The 24,683-nt window shown below is 37.2% G+C and overlaps 1 protein-coding gene across 1 annotated transcript; it reads right to left on the reverse strand.

Moving 5' to 3' along the window:
• Positions 1–1,743: 1,743 nt before the first annotated feature.
• Positions 1,744–24,090, reverse strand: LOC148842585 (protein phosphatase 2C and cyclic nucleotide-binding/kinase domain-containing protein). The gene is made up of 16 exons (XM_088958405.1): positions 23,657–24,090; positions 22,039–23,321; positions 19,313–19,444; positions 18,993–19,220; positions 18,741–18,866; positions 18,054–18,116; positions 17,700–17,782; positions 6,076–6,307; positions 5,682–5,998; positions 5,426–5,513; positions 5,239–5,305; positions 4,771–5,048; positions 4,549–4,614; positions 4,279–4,400; positions 2,627–2,783; positions 1,744–2,540 (listed from the first exon to the last, which is right to left on the reverse strand). Exons 2-16 carry the CDS (start codon positions 23,071–23,073, stop codon positions 2,295–2,297), a joined length of 3,240 nt encoding a protein of 1,079 aa, XP_088814531.1. The 5' UTR covers positions 23,074–23,321; positions 23,657–24,090; the 3' UTR covers positions 1,744–2,294.
• Positions 24,091–24,683: the final 593 nt, after the last annotated feature.

Raw genomic sequence — 24,683 nt, forward strand, 5'->3', positions numbered from 1 at the left:
ACATTTGTTTGCTTGGATCATTTACTCATAAAAATTTTAAATAATAATTGTCACGCCGATTGCTTCCGATTGGATGAAAGTTGAAAATTGAAAGCTATAGATCAACCATGTGATGTGTCTATCGTAATTAACAGAAATGGTATATAAATATAACAATGATGATTTGGGAAAACTGGCCTTTGATATCAAATATTGGGGCTTACTATCACGACTCGACTAAGAAACCACAGTTCCCAGGTTGCTTTGTGTGTTTTGAGAATGATAACTGGATCGACAATTTGAGAGTTGAGAAAGAAATCAAATGAATCACGTCTTTGGGACTGTTTAGTTTATAGTAACAGACATGATTGGTTGAACATGATGGTAAATACACTTCGTCAAATATAAAAGTACACTTTGTGAAACTTAAACCAATGAAAAATAAAACATACTTTACCGTGATTGATTGAAATCTAGGTTTAATGTTAATGTTCAACGAATATATAATAGATTTATCAGATTTACAATCTGGACCATCTCAAGTCTGAACGAGGCAATAGATGCAATATTTGCATAACCAAGTCTTCTCAAATGAGATTATAAGCTCAACATTCTTCCTTTTCCTCTCACCTGGGAGAATTTGTATGAGTAAATTTGAGTAGTGCAAGAAACATTTCTCTGCTAAAAACAGCTTTCTAGTGTTTCAATTCGATTTCATTGGTGATGGTTTGTCTTGAAAGATTTGTAGATTTTCTTTTTCTGTTTCAAATATGACATCAAGATTCCGTGGTTCAAAAGTCAAAACAATACAAAAAAGAAAAGGATAGTTGACCAAATTTCACATGGTATCATCATCACAATTCAAATGGTTGCACCAAATCTTCTTTTTTGTACACGGTGCTTATATTTTGCTGCCAGTAAGTGTAATTGAGGTTCTGGTTCCAAACTTCCTATTCTTGATTGCTTGATAATAAAAGGAAAATAGAAAATCATCTCCGAAAATTGAATCTATTGCTGAAGAAACCTAAACAAAAACTCTTACGTTTCAATTCTGGTTCCAATTCTTGATTATATCCATGATTTCGATGTAACCATGCGAAGCCGACAGTCAACATGATCATGATATATCTTTAATTGATTGGTTGGAAAAAAGATTTCCTCATTCAATGGAGGTGCAAGAGCCAACTATCGCTTTATAAAATGTATAGAAAGTATGAAATATGTAAAAGAAAAAGTAGATCCGCCTTGTTCAAATGCCTAAATTCTTGAAAATATCCGTAAAATCAGGCTCGTTGGACTGTAGGCCCATTGCCTTTCTGAGGAATGAATATGTAGAGAAATCAATACTTGAACCACGTCTACTTCGGGTGAAGTTATTTGTCTCAACTCTCAAATGGGTTTTGAATGAAAATAAGTCAAGCATCATTCTCATGAAAACCAAGGGTTTAAATTTTAAACTTTTACCCTTTTCAAAATTTCTAATTACTATACTTTAGATAATATGAGAAAAAAAAAACCACTCTAGTCAGGCCCCGCTTTGACCTATTTAACAAAAAATACCAGTCTAATTGCTGAACAAGTTTGTAATGGGTTGGTGCCATTTTTTTTCATAAGGTCACACCATGGTCTATGGCATACAATGAAAGTTGAACATCTGCTGTTTTGTTTTTGTTTTTGTTTTTTTTTTTTTTTTTCTTCTTATTCCTCATGGTAAAAGAAAATTTTCAACATCCCCATTCTCAATGACTGAAGTTATCTAGCTTGTTTTCCAACAAATCAACAATCCAAACCTTGGTCATGTTATATAGATGAAGGAACCCGGACCAGCTGCAATACCAATCCGTTTCTATCAGCGTCATTGCCAATTAGGGGGTGCAAACGGGACACCTGGTTTGAAGAATTTACAGTGCAGTAATCAGGCCAGGCCAGCCCTTACAAATTTTCATTACTCATTAGTGTTCAACCCAGGTCCCAGGCCCAACCAAGCATGACATGGTCATCAATTTTTTCTTCCAAATCATACACACGTACGTATTTACATACAAGAATTCTCTGGCTGACCTATACAATGGAGCATCTTGGATAGTTATTTAAGGTTGCCAGCACCCAAAATAGCAACCTTCCTTGATTCCATTTACGTTGCAAGAATTGTAGGACTGCATCTCTATTATTTGTTTGCCAGTGAACCCGTTCATCATTTTCTCCTCTGATGCTGTAAGTCTAGGACCCGGGTAATTTCAGTGAATCAAGTTGATCCGATTGGAGAAGTATGGTCAATCATGCATGTAAGAATCGGATTACCCATCCAGACCTTTTTACCAGTCTTCAAACCAGTCGGGAGTGTTGAGTTCTGGAATGTCTCGAGGCGGAGAGCATATAGGGTTGTAGGCATCCTCTCTCTGATTTTCTAAATGCTGAGCAATTCGCAAAGTGATCTCACGTGGAACAGGGAAGCTACAGTCTTCAAATTTTTTCCAGTCAATACCATTAAACCATGGATGACTTTTCACAGAATCGGGACCTCGGCTTCCCAGCCTTATATATTCATCAACTTCAAGCAACTAGACAGATACAAAAGAAGAGTCAGCTTTTGATCACAGCATCCTATTCCACTTCTTAGGCATGGACAGCTAAAAAGAAATAAGACCTTAGTTATGATATCAGCAGCTTGAGGGCTGAGTGTTTGAGGAAGAGTGAAGTGTCCTTTCGCAATCCTTGCAAATGTTTCAAGCTCACTTTCTCTCCATGACCCAAATGGCATTTCAGCTTGAAGCATGAAGAAGATCAAGACTCCTAGTGCCCACCTGCAGATTGCTCATTGCGATAATTAAGTATAATTTGGAATTTTAATAATCAGCAACTCAATACAGTCTAGAGATACAGCAACAACAGGGAAAAAAAGTGTCAACATGAAACAAATCACTAACATGGTTGAGCAGCGCCAGGATTGTAAATGCACCCAGCCACTGATTTTTCAGTTTTACCTAGAGTGGAGATCTTATAAGGTTTCTGAAGCAAAGACTAAAATGCTCTCAGTTCTAAGCCTTTCCCAAGATGAGGAAAGATTCTGATAAATGACAAAATTATTCCATTTTCCATGCATCTGTACAACTAAGCCTTGTCACAACTATATGGGATTGGCTAAACCAATCTTGTTCCACCAGTCCGCTTTGTTCAATGTCATATTCATGATTAAATTGTGGCCTCTTAAAGTCATTCCTCAGCACTTTTAACCCATTTCCTTTTATCTTACTGCCCCTATTTATTCTAGATACTTCAACTTGTAACAAATCACTTCTAACTAATCTGTATGGACTTCTCTACACATGACTAAACCATCTTAGTCTACTTTCCCTCATGTTCACATCTGTTGGAGCTACTCCTAGGCTCCTTCCAACAAGTTTGTTTCTATTTCTAACTTTTCTAGCTTTCTTACTCATCCATCTCAATGCTTGCAATTCTGCCAGTCTTTTATTTTACATGTTTTTTCTTTATTACCCAACACTCTGCTCCATACAACATTACAGACCTTATAATCGTTTTATAAAATTTTCCTTTCAGCCTAAATGGAATTTTCCTATTGCATAGGACTCTAGATCCAACCCATCTATTTTTCCAATTCTAATCTAATTCTCCCTTGCCATAGATTATCAAATCAAAGTGACAAAAGAGGTCACATGATGATATCTCTTGGTCTCCAATCCTAATTGTGCCCTCTACTCCTATTATTATTAAATTTACATCGCATATCTGCTATTTTGGTCCCACTTATTTTAAAACCTCTTGTTCCAAAATCATTTTTCTATAAATCAAATTTTGCATTTAATCCCTCTCTGGTTTCATCAATTAACACTATGTCATTAGAAAAAAAAAAAAAAAAAAACATACACCATGGGACCTTCTCTAGTATGCATGTAATTAATTCAACCATAACTAATGCAAACAAATGAGGGCTAAGGTCTGAGCCTTGGTGAAGAAGTCCCCTCATAACTGGAAACTCTAGTGTCTCTCCCAGAAGTGTTCTAACATTGGTTGTTGCACCCACATATATGTCCTTAATTAGATTCATGTATTTACTTGGTAGTATGTTCTTTTCCAAATTCCATTGCATTATCCTTCTATTTGTCACATTCAATTATTTAACAGCATAAAATATTTCAGTGTGGAGTAACCACTTTATTCAAGGTGAACAAAGATTTTCTCTGAGGTGCAATCATTTTTATTTTTTCTTTTTATACTATAAATGATGAAAGGAGATAATATCTGCATTTACACTGAATTCAAAGTAAGAATCTTTACCAGTCAGCAGCAAGGCCATGACCATTCCCCTGGACAATTTCTGGAGCCAAAGAGTCTGCCATCCCACATATTGTGAATGTTCTTTCACTGGATAACCTCTTCCCAAATCGGAAATCCACAAGCTAAGATACAGGAAAGATGCATGGTTATAAGCAACATGAATGATAATATCCATTTCTTTCTTTTTTGAATAAAAAATCCATTTAATATCAAATTGCATGCATGCGAATGTTAAGAAAATAATGTATCTCAGCATAATCCAAGGCAGACCTGTAAACGACCTGTTTGGTCAAACATTAGAACATCTGGTGACACGCCTCTGTAGAGAACTCCATGCTGAAGTACAAATAAAATGAAAAAAAGTGGGGAATGAAACCAAATATCAGTATAACCACATTCTGCAGTAGGCTATTCAATAATAAATCATTTGTAATCCAAAACCTCTGGAAGAGAAGAGAAGGGTAGAACTTTGTATATCAGGACATAACGGACCTTGTGTAATTCTTCTAGTGCAATAACAACAGAAGCAGCACAGAATTGAGCAGATGGTTCATCTAGTGGTGTGTGAACTATTGAAGCAAGGGAACAAGACAAGCATGAATTTAGTAAAATGCCAGCATGTTCTTGATTTGCACAAGTGCACAGAACTTGAGGCACGCAAGGTGAAGGGCTCAAACTCTTCATCAGATCTTTCTCTTTCAGGACATGTACTTCTTTCCCAAGCTGTTTAATCTTCTGCTTTGAAAATCTTTTCAAGCTCAACAAGTTTTCTGGTAGCCAATCAGATTTACAAGAAGGCAATAATCACATTGCTATTCATGATAAAGCGAATATCCATAATGTCATGCATGAAGTATCCATGAATACCTCCTAAAGTAACAAATAAAACAGCCAATGGAGATTATGCTCTATAAACTTTACTAAAAGAAAAGGTTGTAACGTTTACTAATATATGACAACCTGAGTCTTTCAAAAGTACAATCCCTATCTCACTGCAGTCAGTGGAATATATACACTTTTTCCACTCCTGGAAAAAGAAAAAGCCACATAATGTTAGATATCCGGCTATTTCTAGAATAAGACTGTAAACAAAAAGATGCCAACTAGGATGAAGCATGCAAAACCATTGGAGCTATGAAATCCTTACCAAATCAGAGAGCTGAACTTTAGCAAAACTTGCAGCATCTATATTTCTTGAGGATTCCTTAGCAATACTCAAAGAATAATCTTTTGACCTGATTGCCATGACTTAGCAATGTAAAGAACATGGTGTACATGGATCAAAGGGTATAAGCATTCATAACATGTAAACATGAAACTCATAAGATAAAAGAGAAAAAACAAATTTAAGAGCTCCTCAAGAAAGATTTATAACATCTTCATGGGCAAGAATTATGACATACTTGCGATCATCCTCAGAAAGCTTTTTTAAGGGTCCAACAACAGAATCAAACTTCCCCTTTGATAAAATGGCGCAGACTACATCACCCACAGCTACTGCACTTAAGGAACCAATATGTTCACCAAGAAGTGCCCATTCACCAAAGTAACTTCCCTCTGCCTTTTCCACTGAGAGTTGTTTATTGATCTCAGTATGATTTTCCTGTTCAAGGTCATCAGATAAGAGACTGCAAACATTTGGACTTGTTATTAAGTCCATGTCACAAGTGATTCTGACTCGACCTTTCTGGATAATATACAAAGCAGAAAGACCTTCATTCTGCAAAAACATGCCAGTAACTCATAAGTGAATGAGTATAGTGTAAGAGAAATGGTTTGAAATGGAAAATGGGGTACCCTATCTATTATTGTCTGGCCATCTGAGAATGAAACTTCGGAAAGAGAATCTGCAATATGACTCAGCTGTAAGATTGTCAGCCTTGAAAGAAGCTCTACTGAGCGGAGCAACTTCAATGATGACAAGTTTGAAAATTCTGACATAAGAATTCCTCGGAAATCTTCTCTTTTCAAAGCCCAGAGAGTCCCACTAGTCACTGCTCGCACAGAAGCCTGGAGTGGTTTGTTGTACCTATTTTACCATAATTGCCCAAGAAAAGCATGGTCAGTAAACATTTTTTTTAATCCAAATAATTTATTATTCAAATTGTGTACTTTAAATCAATTGTAGCATAAGTTATGCTTATGCAACCAATCAAAAAAAGCGATACATATGAGATTCAGTAGACAAAACTGAGTTACATTTTATAAAAATGCCACCTGACCAAACCAGGTCAAACGAATCACATTCTTGCAAGGTGTTGCAAGTTGACTTGGTGTGATCAGTCACAGAATCGTGAGTAGGGGTGAGCAAAAAAAAAAAAAAACCGAAAAACCAAACAGACCGAAACTGAACCAAAAAATCGGTTAACCGAACCGGTCAGTTCGGTTTTGGTTCGGTGTTTTTAAAAAAAAAACCGAAGGTACCGGCTTGGTTTCGGTTAACCAAAATAGAAAACCAGCAGTTAACCGAACCAACCGGTATACATATATTTCTATATGTTTTATATATATTTATGTATATTATATATATTTTATATTTTTATATATTAAATTAATAAATATGAATTATATATAAATATATATATGATATATTATTTATTATTTAAAATATAATATTTTAGATATATATTATAATTTTTTATTATATATTTATAAATGTTGAAGATTAATTAGTTTTATGATGTTTTTCTGAGTAGATGTTTTATGTTAGTTGTTAGATAGAAGGTGGGGACCACAATAGTTATGTGACTCCAAATTTTATTATGTTTTTGAGTGTTATATATGCTGTTTTATGTTTTGCCGCCCTATAAGGGCATAGTTGTCTTTATACTGTTCTATTATTTTAGTATAAATAATAAGTGAAGGGGGCGGCCAAATTATTGCTCTCTTTTATTTTCAACTTCTCTTCTTCTCCTTCTCTCTTCCTTCTCTCTTCAAGAAACTACTTTCTTTCATATTTTTTAATTCAGCAGATTCCTACTTGGTATCAGAGCATCGGCTAGGGTTTCTTGAAGCATTCTCATGCAGCCCTAGATCAGCCGACTGCATGATGTAGTAAAGGGCTGATCGATCTGCTATAGATTGCCCAATTCTTGGAGTTTTTGATGGGATCTAGACATCAGGAAGGTGATCTACTGTTCGGCATCAAAATCAGGAAGAACTAGAGTACGGGGAAGAGTCCCAGAAAAGTTGGACTCTTTGTTTTTTATCTGATCTTGGGCGCCCAGGTATTGTTAGTTTTCTTTTGATTTTCTAAATAGGGTTGTTTGGTTTCTCGAATTTTCTAGGCCTCCCGGAGTGATCGATTCACTTTTTTCTCTGTTGGGAGGCGTGGGGAGGAGAGAGATTTCCCTTCAGCTAGGGTTTTCTTCTTCCGGAAGGGTTGATTCTGTGTGCAATATTAAATTATGTTTTGAATGTCTCCAATCTATTTTTTCTTACTGTTGAACTGTTTGAAGTAAAATGGAGAGTTGGAATACCGAGATGAAATCTACCAGTACTGTGGGACTGGGTGTTGGAGGTAGTAGTGATATTTTTTTGCCTACGATCATTACTACAGTAAAACTTGATGATACAAATTATTTGGAGTGGGCACAATCAGCTAAGATGGCTATTGGTGTCCGTGGAAAATTAGGGTATCTCATTAGGGAGGAGAAGAAACCTGATACAGACTCTTCCCGATGGGTGCAAGAGAATTACATGGTAATGTCCCGGCTGTGTAATTCTATGTTACCTCATATTGCAAAAAATTTCCTATGGGCTAATACTGCTAAGGAGATTTGGGGTGGAGTGACTGAAACCTACTCTCATAAGGAAAATGAAGCCAAAGCCTATCAGTTAAGAAGTCAGGTGATAAGTATGAAACAGGGAGAAAAACCTCTTGTTGTGTATTTCTCCATGCTGAAAACCCTATGGCAGGAAATAGATCACTTAGAAACTGTGGTATGGGAAAGTGTAAATGATGCAACAACTTATCACAGACTAGTAGAGAGGAATAGGGTTTTTTAGTTCTTGGCAAGGCTGAACCCTGAATTTAACATTGCTAGGCAGCATATTCTTTCTAGGGAGGGTGTGACACTCTCTCAAGCCTATGCTTCTATCTCTGGAGAGGAGAGTAGGAGGAATGTAATGCTGAGACAGCCTGGGATTGACCAGTTGGGTATGGCTGGTACAACAAAACCTAAGCCGAATGGAGACAGGGGGAGTAGTGAGACTAGAAGGGAAGATAAGGACTTGGTGTGTGATTATTGCAAGAAGCCTAAGCATACTAGGGACACTTATTGGAAGCTTCATCCAAATCTTATGCCTTCTCGGATAAGAAACAAGAAAGGAAATGCAAATGTAGCCACTACAGGAGACTCTTCAACCCCTCTCTCCCAAACTGATTGGGAATCCATTGCAGTAGCAACAGTGAGAACAGAATTGGAGAGGTTTGGACAGCTTATGAGTAAGAAAGATTCACCCAGCTCTAGCCTTCCAGATGGACAGTAGAATGCAGGAGCCAACTACACCACTTCCTTTGCACATACAGGTAGTTCATATGCAACTGCAAATCTTACATCCACTTCAGGTAAGGAGGGACTTCTCTGGATTATAAACTCAGGAGCATCTGAGCATATGACTAATGCCCCTACCATTTTCAGTTCCTATCAGTTGTGCTCTGGTAGAGACAGAGTCTCTACAGCAGATGGTTCACATATGCCCATTGCTGGGAAGGGGACAGATAGAGTGACCAATGATATAATATTATCTGTTTTACATGTCCCTAAACTTCATACCAACCTACTGTCTGTTAGTTCTTTGACAAAAATTTTGAATTGTTCTGTGACCTTTCTTCCTAGTAATTGTGTTTTGTAGGATCTGGAGTCAAAGAAGATGATTGGGAGTAGTTGTGAGGTGAATGGAATCTACCTTCTGGATGAGATTCCGAGACATCAGGGTCATTATGTTAGCAACAGCAGTAGTAGTGGGTCAGAGTCAGTGAACCAGATTATGCTTTGGCACAATCGCTTGGGACATCTTTCTTTTTGTTCTTTGAAATGTCTTTTCCCAAAGTTGTTTGAGTCTGTTCAATTATCTACTTTGGAGTGTGAGAGTTGTCAGTTAGGAAAGCATTGTAGACAATCTTTTAAACCAAGTAATAAAAGAAGTACTATTTTTAATATTGTTCACACTGATGTATGAGGGCCATATCAAATCCCTTCCATGGGAGGATTCCGTTACTTTCTCTTGTTTGTGGATGATTATACACAATATTCTTGGATATATTTGATGAGATCACGTGATGAGGCTCCTAACTTAGTACGACAATTCCACCAGATGGTTCTCACACAATTTGGAGCGAGAACTAAGGCTTTTAGATCAGATAATGCCAGAGAGTACTTTGAGAAGGACTTGACCATGTATTTCTTAGAACATGGTGTAGTTCATCAGAGTAGTTGTGCATATACACCGCAACAGAATGGAGTTGTTGAGAGGAAAAACAGACACATTGTGGAGGTGGAAAGGAGTCTTATGGTGTGTGCTTCAGTTCCTTTGCAATTCTGGGGAGATGCAGTTCTTACAGCCGTGCATTTGAATAACCGTGTTCCTTCACGGGCTTTGGGTTTAAGGTGCCATTTAGCCTTCTTTTTTCAAATGGAGAGATATTTCATATACCTCTGAGGGTTTTTGGTTGTGTTTCTTTTGTTCACATTATTGGCCCTCATCGCAGGATCCTAAGGCCAAGAAATGTGTTTTTCTTGGGTATGCTCAAAACCAAAAGGGGTATTACTGTTATGATCCAGTGTCGATGAGCATATTTGTCACTACGGAAGTTACCTTTTTTTAATCCACATTCTTCTTCTCGAGTGGTTCTCCTCAGGGGGAGAGTTTTGGGGAGAAGAACTCACAATCTGTTCCTCTTCCTGTTTCTGTGGTGCCTCCATCAGTTCAACCACCACCTGCACCATCAGTTCAGCCAGCATCTACATCAGTTCAGTCAGCACCTGCACCTCCAGTTTCATTACCTAAGCCACTACGGGCAGCCTCACAGCAATATCAGCACCAGCAGATGATGGTTGACTCCACACATCCTCAACCCACACCACTCTCTGTCAATCCTTCTGAAACTCCAAATTCGGCAGATACAGTTCCAGGTATTCCTCTTGAGCCTGAGCCTGTTATGTTTTCTGATGATAATGTTTCTGTCCCTAACACCACTGTTGCAACTGATCCTGCTGACCTTGATCTTCCCATTGCACTTCGTAAGGGGAAGAGAAAGTGTACAGCCCACTGCATTTCACACCATCTTTCCTACAATGCCTTATCACCCTCCTACCGTGCTTTTCTTTCTTCCCTGGATTCTGTGCCTATACCCAGGAATGTTACTGAGGCTCTCTCCAAACCTGAGTGGAAAACAGCCATGCAAGATGAGATTGATGCTTTGGTCAAAAACCAAACTTGGGAAATAGTGATCTCCCCCCAGACAAAGAGATAGTCGGATGTCGATGTGTATTCACAGTGAAGTATAAGGCCGATGGCAAGATAGAGATGTACAAGGCAAGGTTGGTAGCAAAAGGGTATACTTAGACCTATGGTATTGATTATCTGGAAACCTTTGCACCAATAGCTAAGATGAGTTCAGTTCGTATCCTTTTATCTTTAGCAACCACCTATTCATGGCCATTGTTCCAGCTTGATGTCAAAAATGCTTTCCTTAATGGTGACTTACAATAGGAGGTATATATGGACATTCCAGTAGGCTTTTATGAAAATGTTGGTAAAGGAAAGGTGTGCAGACTCAGAAAATCTCTATATGGACTGAAACAGTCACCTAGGGCTTGGTTTGACAGGTTTAGAGGGGCACTCATCCGTTTTGGATACACATAGACATAGTCTGATCACACCCTCTTTGTGAAGAGGAGAGATGCTCCGGTGTCAATTCTGATTGTGTATGTGGATGATATAGTGGTGACAAGAAATGATCTAGAGGAGATTGATGATCTCAAAAAATCATTACAGCAAGAATTTGAGATCAAAGATCTTGGTGAGCTCAAATACTTCTTAGGGATTGAAGTTACAAGATCCAAGCATGGGATCTTCATTTCACAGAGAAAGTATCATTTCACAGAGAAAGTATGTAATTGACCTACTGCGAGAGACTAGGAAGCTGGGGATCAAACCAACAGACACTCCTATTGATCCAAATCACCGAATTAATGGTGTGGATGATGAATTAGTAAAGGATGTGGGGAGATATCAAAGAATGGTGGGCCGACTGTTGTATTTGTGTATGACACGACCAGATATTTCTTATGCTATCAGTGTTGTGAGTCAGTACATGCATGCACCTCGGGTTCAGCACTGGGAAGTTATTGAGAGAATACTTGCATATTTGAAAAAGCACCCTGGCAGAGGCATTCTTTTCTCAAATCATGAGAATCTGAAGCTAGAATCCTATACAGATGCAGACTGGGCAGGATGCTTAGATGACAGTAGATCTACATCAGGAGTGTGTACCTTTGTAGGTGGAAACTTGATCTCCTGGAAGAGTAAGAAGCAAGTTGTTGTGGCAAGGTCAAGTGCAGAGGCTGAGTATAAATCCATGGCTCATGGTGTCTCAGAACTTCTTTGGGTTAAATATCTTTTGAGTGAGATTAGGGTGAAAGCAGAGGAACCTATGATGTTATACTGTGACAATCAGGCTACAATCAATATTGCCCACAATCCAATTCAGCATGATAAGACAAAACACATTGAAGTTGATAGACACTTTATAAGAGAAAGGGTAACAACCGGAGAAGTTTATTTGCCTTATGTCTCTTCAGAGTTGCAGCTGGCTGATGTTCTCACTAAAGGGGTGGCAAAGAACAAGCTTGAACATGATCTACACAAGTTGGGAATGTGTGACATTTACTCCCAACTTGAGGGGGAGTGTTGAAGATTAATTAGTTTTATGATGTTTTTATGAGTAGATGTTTTATGTTAGTTGTTAGATAGGAGGTGGGGACCACAGTAGTTATGTGAGTCCAAATTTTATTATGTTTTTGAGTGTTATATATGATGTTTTATGTTTTGCCGCCCCATAAGGGCATAGTTGTCTTTGTACTGTTCTATTATTTTAGTATAAATAATAAGTGAAGGGGGCGGCCAGATTATTGCTCTCTTTTCTTTTCAACTTCTCTTCTTCTCTTCTTCTCCTTCTCTCTTCCTTTTCTCTTCAAGAAACTATTTTCTTTCATATTTTTTAATTCAGCAGATTCCTACTATATATATTGTAAAAATTAAAAAACCGATGAATTGAACTGGTCAACCAGTTAACCGATTGGTTTCGGTTACCGGTTTTCCAAAAACTGGTAGTACCAGTTCGGTTACAAAAAAAAGGCCCACGGTTTGGTTCCCCTAATCGTGAGTTACAAAATTCATTTTAAACCCTTCTTATTGAATTTATTTCTTTTTTTTTTTTGGAGGAGGCATCCAACCCCAGCCAGGAACATCATATATCTCTTGCAAAATAAATCTAAACACCATTTATTGCTTCTGGTTTCTACTTGTAAGAGGGATTAAACACATGCAAAAAATGTAGGAAAAATTAAAGTTTTGAGGTGCCCCATTTTTTCATAATTTCTTAGTCTAAGAAGCACTTTTTTTCCACTATTTTCATCTTCTTTCATGAATCTTCTATATCTGGATAGATTTGGATGGAAAATAGTTGATGTTACATGGAAGCATTGTCAAATGGTGGTTACATGAAAAACCACCTTGCAAGAACTAAAAAGAACAGTAAGCCTTGCAATACAAGAGGATACACAAAGTACCCATTGCAACCAAGTTACCAAATACATTTGACAAGAACACAAAACTTTTCAATGCAAACCAAACCAAAAAAGAGGATACACAAAGTATTATACTATCATTACCTATATCTTTATGCATTGTTAGGTGCCTAATTTGATGGAAAAATATACTAATGGATGTGAATTGGTTCATCCAACTGTTACTAGATTTTTTACTTGTTTCTTAACAATAAGGAGTTCATTCTTACAAAAGAAGCATGTAGTAATCATGTCTGCTTCTAAAGAATAGCAAAGAAGCTGGCTTTTCCTTATTTTTATTGGAAGGCGCAGAGAAGCTGATTTGCAAAAAAGTATGATAGGGTGAATTTCTAGAATATTGCTTGTTTAATAACTTTAGGAATGTAATTAAGTATTGCTTATCACTAGCAGCTCCTCTTGTTAAGGTCCTTTGCAAGGTTGCTTCTGAGGAAAGGACCCCAGTAGACATATTTACATTTTCTCAAAAAAAGAAAAAAAAAAGGACCCCAGCAGCCAGCAGAGCAGATATATCCATAAAGTAATGCATTGAGCAAATCAAATCATTGCAAGAAATTTAGGCAATGTAAAGAAGAGATATGTGCCATTTTGGAAGATAATTGCTGCATACTGGGATCTTCAGTTACATGGGCTTCCATGCACAGCAGGTTATTTCTTAAATCCATGCTCAATTTCAAGGTTGATATGAAGGTAAAATAAGGACCTTTTGACTGTTTTGAGAGGATGGTGTCATCTTCAAAAGAAAGGGCTTAAGGGATACAGAGATAACAAGGAAAACAAAACAACCAGGTAAGTAATGCTTTCAAGTCTTAATTTCACTGTAACACTTAATTTGTCATATTAAGTTGATTTACTTATTATTAGAAATTCAGAATGCATTACAGCCCTTTGGTTGGATGCCTATGTTGATGGTCCTCCAGACTTGCAAAAATATGCAATATGAACTTTGGGCCTCAGATGTCATTCTTCTGGTTGCCGGTGTAACTATGAACTTATTTGAACAAGAAATGTTTAGTTGCATCATTTTTTATTTTTATTTACAAAATACTAACTATTAAACTAGGGATGTAATAAATGATAGATATGTTTACTTTGAATTACATACACACAAAGAAAAGGAATAGGTTGGAGCAAAAGAGGCTAAATGGCAAATGCTCATCTAGGGAACTAAGAGCAACTTTCTACTAGACAAATAGATCTACCAAAGTGAATTTGCACTACAGTTCAGTTTTGCAGGTGTTTGGTAAGAATACATTTTTGTACTGAAATGAAAGTAAAATATTTTTCTGAGATTTTTGCATTCAAAACAGGAGCAAAGTTTAAGCTCAAAGTTGGTCAATGTAAAAAAAGTAGAATACTGTCTTGAAATTTGCGTTTGTACCCATCAGTAGGCCATCACAACCAAATTCATTTGGCAACAATGCATAACCAAACCAAAAATTTGCATCTGCACTCTTGTCAAATGCAGCCTAGGGAAACTCATTATAACATAGAAAATGAATAATACAAATGGATTAGGTAGCAGGGGCTAACCTATCAAAAGGGATACTTGGCACATTTACTTTTTGTGTTTCATTCTTTTCTTCACAAATCAAAAAAAAAAAATCCTTAATTTTTACCAATCAAAAAGACATTCATAAAAAGATGCCAAAGCCAAGATGCAAAAGAAAATGGACAGAAATAGATCATACACAAATTATAATTCCCCTCCTTAAGAGTCAAGAATTATAGCATCTCATTCATTACAGAAATTAGTAAATCAACGACCATCAAATTTTCTTAAAATCAACAGTCAAGAGACTTTGGTTCTTTAAATAACTCTAACCACAACTTGGACAATGCAAGACTTTCCTGCAAACATCCTAAGGTTTGTCTCTTTATATGTACACCAGCATATGGAAATGGAGTGAGATTCCACAAAATATGCACTCTTGCTATTACCTTTCAAAAGCCAAGCACCCACCAGGCCTTCTAGATCACCAAGAATGACCCATTTCCACACAAAAAAGCTTGTTCAAATGCTACTAGATTTGAACAGAGAAAGTAACAATTAATTAGTAGATGTTGAACCAACTCATAGATGAATGACACAGCACATATTGGTTGTTCAGCACCTTCCCTTAGGCTAGGAGATTATAAATGATCAGAAATTTTTTGAGGTAGGTGGTCCACATGAAGAAATACACCTTCAAGTGGATGTGAGGATACCAAACCCAACAGCAGGATTGGAACCACTAATGAAAGATTTGAAGGATTCCATAAAGTGGATCCTACTAAGGAACTCAAACCACCTCAGCAGTTATCACCCCATAAGAATCAAACACTGTAGCATCCTTGTCTCTGGCTATCTGGAACAAGCGTGGAAATTCTTCACAAAGTGCCTGACCACCGCACCATATATCTTTCCAAATCGCAAAACAACACCCAGTTGCTATCACCAACTTTAAAAGAGAAGTGTTTCATGTTTAAGGATGTCCCTCCAAACACCTGAACCATGAGGACCGAAGGAATCAATCATTGGAATCCCACCCAAAATGTAAGTTTGATTCTCTTCAAAAGATCTTTGTTCACCACACAACAATGGAATACCAACATCCCCTGGCCCTTCTTTTGATAGTGTCATGTGATCATACCCCAATCAACCAGACAATATCTCCTCTTTGTCCAGACCATCCTATAGAAAGTATCTTTCTTCTAAAGATACTCCACCACTAAGGTATGAATTGTAAAAAGAAAAAAAAAAAAAAAAAAAGTATACCAAAAAGTTGGACAAAGCACTTTGAGTAAGGATAATTTTAACCCCTTTAGGTAGAATGTCATGATCCTGCACAGCCAATTTTCTATAGACCTCTTGACTACAGGATGATCCAGGGGCAGAGCCAGGGGGGGACCCAGGGGAGCCAATGCCCCCCCCCCCCATGAAAATTTCCTAGCTTCACCCCTGGGAGGATCCAATATCATTATTGTTTTGTAAATTGTCCCAATAAGAGATCTGATATGTTTGACTGGTATAGAGTTCGATGATGAATTAACCACTGAGAAAGGAGATCCAACCTTTCCTGGGGATACATCATCTTCATCTCTTAACGTAAATAAGTGCTTGAAAGAGGTAGAAGACATGCCCATGAGAATGTAAACTGTAGAACAAATAACTTTCTATTCCTTCAATGTTCAAATTGAGTAGTTTCTAAAATGTAGAAAAATTTTTACAAGTCCTAGGAATACTTGTATGCAAGAGAGAAAAAGACAAAAGAAAAGGGAAAAAGAGAAGAATAAGAATGTGTTTTTTACATCAACATTAGAGAGTGAAGGAGAAGAGGATTTACCTCCTGAAGTTTTTCCTAATAAGGTAAGGTAGAAAATGAGGATGATTTCAACTGAAGGAAGACTTGACTGAGTTTTAATGTTTACAACTTCGCATTTTTTGATCTACATATATAGACTTATTTATATTTTAGGTTGGGCATTGAGCAATATAACAAATTCTTGACTATGCTTTCTTTTCAGTTGAGTTATTTTTCTAAAACTTAAAATTAGTTTTCGCAATCAGCAACATGCAGAACTCACAACTTTTTTTTGGGTCATGACTTATTTTTTGTAAATCTCATGTTGATTTTGAGGATTGGGTGATATAGTGAACTCATGACTAGTCCTTTTATAAAGTCATGAATTATGATTTTCTATCCATGATTTACATGTTGAAATATGATGTGAATGATGATAACTTAAACTGATAACTAAATTATTTTTCTTGACTAAGTATGGACATTTAGAGTGGAGATGCTCATTACTCTATTGTTATTTAATAATCATCCATGGAACTTGTTATATAATTGATCAATCCAGGTCTTTTTTTAATTATATGATTTATAACATTTTTTAATGACTTTCAAAGTTTCAAATTGAATCCTTATGTTTTGCATCCCAATTCAATTTGAATCCTACACTAAGAATTTTCCAATTCAATTCTACTTTAACAACATTGTTAGTAAATATATTAACAAATATAGCAATAAGATGGGCCATGAAAGGCATTCCTAGAAATCATCCAATTCAATGCAACTCAAAGTACCTAGTTTCAAAGAATGGTGCTAAAACCAGGAGCTCATGCAAATAATACAAAGAAAGCAACAATACATTGCCAACTTAAGGTTAAGAGATTATTTCTCACTTATTATTACTTGTAGAGATGTCAGTAGGTCGGGTTAAGTGGTAAACCTGCACTGGCCCAACCCTATCGGGTTTTGGGTCACGTTCATGTTGAGGTGAGCCCATTCTAAACTCAACCCGTTGACATTGCAGCATTGAAATATTTGTATCTAGGCTTGGTTGAGTATATGTCCACTACAGATGGGACGGTCTGGTTGGATTCCCTCCCCCCCCCCCAACACACACACACTTATTATTATTTAGTCAGTCAAACCCATCCATTGAAATCCTGATATACTTGCACTATTTTCAATTTCTAAATTTTTTTCAAAGAGAAAATTGCATCTGCATGTTGACACATCAGAATAGCTCATTATGTTTCTTTTTTTGTCAACAAGTCAAAACATAACATACATGACATGGTGTAGAAAGGTACAGTAGTAGAAAGAACCATCTTACATTAATGCCAACTCTCCAAAGCATGACAACTTTTCAGCTGTATATCTTTGCAGAACCTTTTGCACTTCTCCATTTTTCTCGTCCTGCCATTTCATTAATCTGGTTAACAACCAACCTAAAGAAATTCACTGAAAGCAGGCAAGAATAGCTCAACAAATTGAAAAACAGCAACCATACTGTCAACAGGAAACTAGAAGAACAAAAATGGTTGGGATAATTTTACAGAAAAGAAATTATTGTTTCAGATGCCCTTTATCAATATCCATATATAAAGAAGATAAAACACCCAACTAAACTTGATTATCTAATGGGTGAAAACAAGCATGCCATGCATATCTCTAACAAAATGATTACCTGGGTAGCCAAGACTTCAAACTCCCCGCTGCCAACAACAAAAAAGCAGTCTCCTTCTCCACCCTGCAGTAAATGGATCTCGTTATACTTCAGCAGTAATGACTCTGGAAAGGTAACCAAATATCAGAAAAGAAAAACATCCATCATTATGTAGTAACAAGTAAATTCCATGGGTTCTTGTCAGAAACCGTAGAGCTTCTCCCTGAATGAAAAGGCTATTGTTTGCAAGTGCCACACATGAAAAGGAATCTTCTCAGTTAAAAAGGATTGTACTTTTAGGTTTCTTTAATATCAACAGGAACATTCATTTGTACTTAAGACAGCCAGAAATGCCTCTAGGTTTGTTTTGTAGTTCTTCATAAATCTTAGGCAGCTTGTTATGTTGTTGCAACTTTCACTTTCCACTTGGAACTTCATATAATTAGATAATGAATATTGTTCTAAATCTAAATGAAGTTCAGCTATATTTTTAATTTTATACCATGCATCTTGAGGTAAATGCACAATATAAAGTCACCATTATCCACAACTAACAGGAAATTCACATTCTCAATATTTTATATAACTTAACAGAGACATTCTTTTTTGTTCATTTGTTCATCTAAATTTTCACTTTTTTGTATTGGTGCATGTGTGTGTGTGTGTGTGTGTGTGTGAGAGAGAGAGAGAGAGAGAGAGTAAAATAACCTGCTGCACAACAATGTCTCCAGGCTGGACCTCAACTCTTCGCATGCAATCCAACAAAACATGGCATTGAGAATCAGTAAGTTTTCTGAAGAGAAAATGGTCATGCAATGCCCGTTCAATATGTGCCTATAACAGAAGATGGATATTGAATGATTAGTTTCCAATGCTGAAAATTAAAAATAGTTAAATTATTCAAACATTTTATACAAAACCCAGAAATGAAATCATTAAAAAAGAATGGTAACACTTTACTTCTTCTTCCCATGTTTTTCTATGCGATGGAGATGGAGGAACCCAAACTTGCCCATTCTCTAGGGAAGACTCAATGGCACGGAGACGAGCCCGTGACATATCATGCCTTACACGATGATTCCTAGAATTCCAGCTTATGGTGGAAGGAGATTCAGATCCTGTCACTTCTACAACTTGAGGCAGATGATTAACGACAACATCTTGAGTAACTGATTGAGCACTGCCAGTCTGGGAGAAAAGACAAAAGCACAATTTACTCTTCCAAGTACAGGAAAAGAATATGGGAAGCCAACTAGGTTGTGGATGAGAAGGCACCATACATTAGTTAGCCCATTAATATGAACAACTATGATTGTAATGTCATCGGTACGAGTTTCATACTGCAACCAAAGTCGATAAGACTCAGCAACAATTGCAGCACAAGCATCACGAGGGTCTTTGAATTTTGCAACCTGAAAAATCAGTAGCAGTATAAGAAAAGAAACACAGAAAAATTAAACATAATAAGAAAAAAAGTAAAGACAAATGACACCATCATCATCTACGCCTTATCCCAATTATAAGGGGTTGGCCACATGAATCCTGTTTCACCATTCTGTTCTGTTTAATGCCACATAGAAAAAGGTACATGTTCATCTTAGTTCAAAGCAAGTACTGTAGCAATTTTCTAGAAAGCTAAAAAAAAGGCCATAAAGAAAATACTAAGGGGTTATTTAATAATGGCTGAAGTGGCTGTACTGTAGCAACTGCCGATACAGCCCTCTTTCTCTCTCTCAAGTCTCATCTTTCTTTCCAGTTCCACTCCTAAATTTTTATATGCAGTATTGCATGTGCTAACCTATGCAATACTGCATATAAAAATTTTAGGAGTGGAACTGGAAAGAAAGATGAGACTTGAGAGAGAGAAAGAGGGCTGTATCGGTAGTTGCCTGTGGCTCTTCTCATGGTTCAATTACAAGTTGAATTTTTTACAAGATCTGTCAATTTGATCCAATTTCTTGTCAATCTGTCAACGAGTAGTGCCATGTTAATTTACAGGGGTTTATGCTTGCTATGAGCATTTTGGGCTTCCAATTATATATAGTTTCTGAACATCCTACCAAGTTAAACCAAACTTTAAGCCAACTCAACAGAAGTGGCCAAGTGTAAGTTACGAACACCTGAGTAGCACCCAGTTTGTCTTACCTCAAAACCCACCAGAATTGCAACCAAGCCATAAGTAGCTCACAGTAGCTCTTTTGTCCCGTTGTTGGATGCAAGGACTATTTACAAAACCAGTCTCTGATCAATGGTCAAAAATTAACCAATTGACTAGGTATTTAACACAGATTAAGCGTGATTAAATTTGAATAAATCAACAAGGAACTTTTAATGCTATTCAATTTTTAAAAAGTCATTTCCTAACTGTAGTCAAAGGCAATATGAAAGTTTATTAGAAGGCTGATAATTAGTTTTTTTATCAATCTTGCAAGGAATTAGGATACATTACTTTGGTAAGACTTGATGGAATTCATAGATAATTTCATAGCACGTAGACACACTTTTTGTGTTATTGAATTCAACTGATTTTTTTTCCTTTTCAGTATTGTACAAACTAGACTTCTAATGCATTATAACCATCTCTATATTTGCTATAATGTAGTGCATAATATCTCAGCTTGTTCTTTTTCTTCTATTATCTAGATTCCTAAATCCTAATACATTATAACCCAATGTGACTTCTTCTGTTGCATTGGTTCAATAGTCCATTACAAAGAAGAGATTAAGGATGATGTCACTCATACAATTATAGCAGGATGGGAAAAATGGAGGGGTGCATCTGGAGTTTTATGTAATAGGTGAATACCACTTCAGCTAGAAGGAAAATTCTATAAAACAATTGTAACGCCAACTATGTTATATGGAGAAAAGTGTTGGGGAGTTGAGAAACAGCATGTCAAAAAAATGAGTCTGCCAGAAATGTGAATGCTTAGATGAATGAATGGTAAAACTAGAAAGGAGAGGGTCAGAAACAAGTCATATGAAGGAACCTAGAGAGTAGCTCCAATAGGTGATAAAATGCAAAAAAGTATATTGAGATGGTTTGGTTACATGCATAGAAGACCATCTATAGCACCCATTAGAAGAAGTGATCTATTACAAGTTGAAGGGGCTAGAAGAGCTAGGGGTATACCAAAAGGACTTGGGTGTAAATAGCAATAAATGACTTAAGCACCCATAATTTAACAAGGTTTGTGGCACTAAACAGAACAGAATGGTGAAACAGGATTGATGTAGCCAACCCATCATTTAATAGATTAATTACTAGTCTTGCTTGATTTAATTAGGTGTACTCTCATCTCGAATTTGATCAATTAATAGAAAAACGTTAAATATTCTTGTGTGTGTGTGTGTTTATTTTATTATTCTATTTATATTAGGTAAAGAGTTCTTAAACATTTTTATTTTTTTCTATAAAATGTAGCATGTAGTGTGGCAAAAAGAGAATGATGATGATGATGGTGGTGGTCTATATAAAACCGAAACCATTTCTTAAAAGCAGCATTGTTATACTATGAAAATAACTTGCTAATCCATTAAAGTGTAGAATGGATTCATATTATTAGGCCTCAAATGATGTTATATGGCACCAAAGAATTGTACCAATTGTCATTATTAGCATTTTTTAAAACACTATAAATAAAACGAGATCTAATTAGAAATAATTGGTAGAAGTACAACTTTTATATTAAGTAAAATTCTCATATTGGTGTTATTTATCAAAAAAAAAAAAACTCTCATATTGGTGTTAATTTGTGAGCTTTTATTCTATATATTCATAGTTCTAATAAGTAATCGTTTTCCCACATCCTCTAGTAACATAGATCCCTAAATGGTAACCATACTGATCAGCAAAAACTTATTTAAAAAAAAGGAAGAAATAAGCAAATATAAATTCTGCCCAGCATCAATATAGGAAGATCGAGTGGGAAAAGTAGCCAATGAAACTAATATCGTACATAGACTTTGAATCATAAAGAAATGAGATGAATAAGGATTCCCTTACCATGTCAACCACAGTTTGACTAGAAAGAAACTCGAAGACTCCATCACTAGCAATCACAAAGAATGGATGATCTTGTGTAAGCTCCAAAACAACAATCTCAGGGGTGGCAACAACTCCAATAGTCTCAGCAATGGAGTCACCTATACTTCTTGTAAAAGCTGTACCAGGGTACATCCCATTTTGCACCCAGAGTCTTGGCGGATCACCATCATCACCTTCTTCAGTGCCCCAGCACTGCACATCCGGGTTCTTCAGCCCTTCTATCTGATCCAAGGTGAGAACCCTGGCTCCACAATGTCTTACCCTTTCAAGCTCATCTGCTCGGAAAGGAGTTTGGTCAATAGAGAGGTCCACGGCCACAATGTCTTTCCCTCTCCTCTCTGCTATAACAGCCCTAGAATCACCGGCATTTGCCACATATAATGTCCTAGCCCGAACCAATATTGTTACTGCTGTCGTCCCACTCATGCTGTCATCTAAGCTGTCTGAATGCAACTGCGAGTTTGTTGCTAAGAAGGCTGCATGACATGCCTCAAGGGCATTCATATGAAATCGACTATTTCTAAGCAAATTTTCACACAATTTCCTCTTCACAAACTGTGAGCACTGTGCTCCAAATTCTCCATGCCCATCAAACACCCCAAAGAAGTGGTCATTGGGGTTTGTCCCAAATGGGGTATGAATGCAGAAACTGTCCTGGTTTGCTTTGTCAAGTGCTTCTGGGTAGTACCCTCTTTGGGATAGATACGAGTATTGCAGTTCATAGCTTCCTGATGGAACCTTAACCGTACGGGACCCATCAGGAGGTAGAAACTGTGAAGAAACTCTTGATAGCCTAGTTATACCCATTTCATAATCCCTATTTAGACTTAGGTGACTCAATTGATCTCGGAGTTCACCTTCATGGCCGCTTGAAGAACTAGGAGAAAAAACAGGAACCCCACCTGGTCTCCCATCTTGATTTTCTTTAGTCCGAGAACCCCTTGGAGAACTGCAAAGATCCCCGATACAAGCTGTGGAATAGATACACCCCATTACTGAAAACGCCCAAAGAAAATAAACCCAGGTCCCAGAATTGCGCAAAAATTCATCGGAATAGCTCCTTAAAATTCCAAGGTACCGCCAAATGCAAAATTAAGAACTTGTGCCGCAGATGAAGCAAGCCGAAATCCCGCAATCTCAGGAAAAATGCATCAGGTTGCTTCAACAACTTCTTTGTATCCTTGAACTGGTTATCCGACCCAATTGTGAGTCTTCCGACGTGCCAATTCAACATAAGCAAACTAAAAAACCAAGAAAATGAAGTAAATCCATCAGAACCTATTCATACCTTCCTAATCAGGCGAGCTGGTCATTAAATTGCAGTTATGTTCATGTACTGATTTGGAAATAGACAAGACTCAGATGACACAGAACCGAGAAAATTTATTAATTCCCCGTGGTATTTAAATTTGATCAGTTCAGGTGAAGCGTCTTGTCTCAATTATCAAGTTGCAGATTCTTTCCTGATCTTACTGTAGAACAATTGGAACTAGAAAGTACGAAAAGCAAAGGTAACAGTAAAAAAATCAAAAGCAAAGAAAAAGAAAAGAAAAATTAGCTGAAGCAGTGACCACACCTTTGATACGAATACTTCCAAGTCGGGGAAAACTCAAGAACAAAAACCCAGTAGCGGAAATTCAGTAAACTTGGATGATTTGCTCAGATTTCTTGTCCCTTGGCCGAGTTTCCCGGTTCTGTTGCTCCCTCCATTGGATACTCTCAGTAAGGCGCCGGAGGCGTAATACGCGCACCCACTATAATTCGAGGACGGATTCCTTACGTGGAACCACGCACCATGAGAAGGGGCAAGCCCACCGCTGTCCATGCGCGTACCTTAGAGAACTCCTCCGACAGCCATACTTGTGGTGGGAGGAAAGAGTGTCCCTGGTGGGTGGAGACGTAGCGCATGTGTGGACTTGGACTGTGCCACTGTGGAGAGTGGGGACTATCCTCCTCCGCTCTCAGGACCTTCTCTCAGGGCCTCTGCCCTGCCCCCTCAGCTTTTGTTCTGACATTACTCACTCCTTTAGCTTTTTGTTGTTGTTGGCTTCGGAAAAAGAAAAAAGAAAAATGGCTACGTCATTTGCCACGTGTCTCATGGATAGAGGGACCCACCATACCTACGACTGAACCACACATGCTATTTCTTTTTTTGCGAGTCAAAATTTGGAACATAAAACCACTACCACAATTCACAAAGAGATGGAATGATTTGGGCACATCTCTGGTTCTGGTTCAAAGACAACACCAAAAAGAAAATTCAAATCAGATGTTTTTTCATTTTTAAAGCATATAAACACTACCACAATTCACAAAGAGATGGAATGATTTGGGCACATCTCTGGTTCTGGTTCAAAGACAACACCAAAAAGAAAATTCAAATCAGATGTTATTTCATTTTTAAAGCATATAAATATACTTTTTGACCACTCACACGTCAGGGGTGTGCCCTCCCTCCTTCATCAATCAAGAAACAAGAATGGAATGTGCTCAAATCAGTTTTAATTTCTGGATTGCTATTGAATGGTCACAGAACTCACAGGTTCACAGCAAGCTAAGACCTTGGAGGCATGCTAACTGTCTGTTTTCTTTATAGTAGAAAT

The sequence above is a fragment of the Nelumbo lutea genome, chromosome 8, assembly GCF_056320005.1.
Source record: "Nelumbo lutea isolate HS-2025 chromosome 8, American lotus-T2T, whole genome shotgun sequence".
NCBI lineage: Eukaryota > Viridiplantae > Streptophyta > Magnoliopsida > Proteales > Nelumbonaceae > Nelumbo > Nelumbo lutea.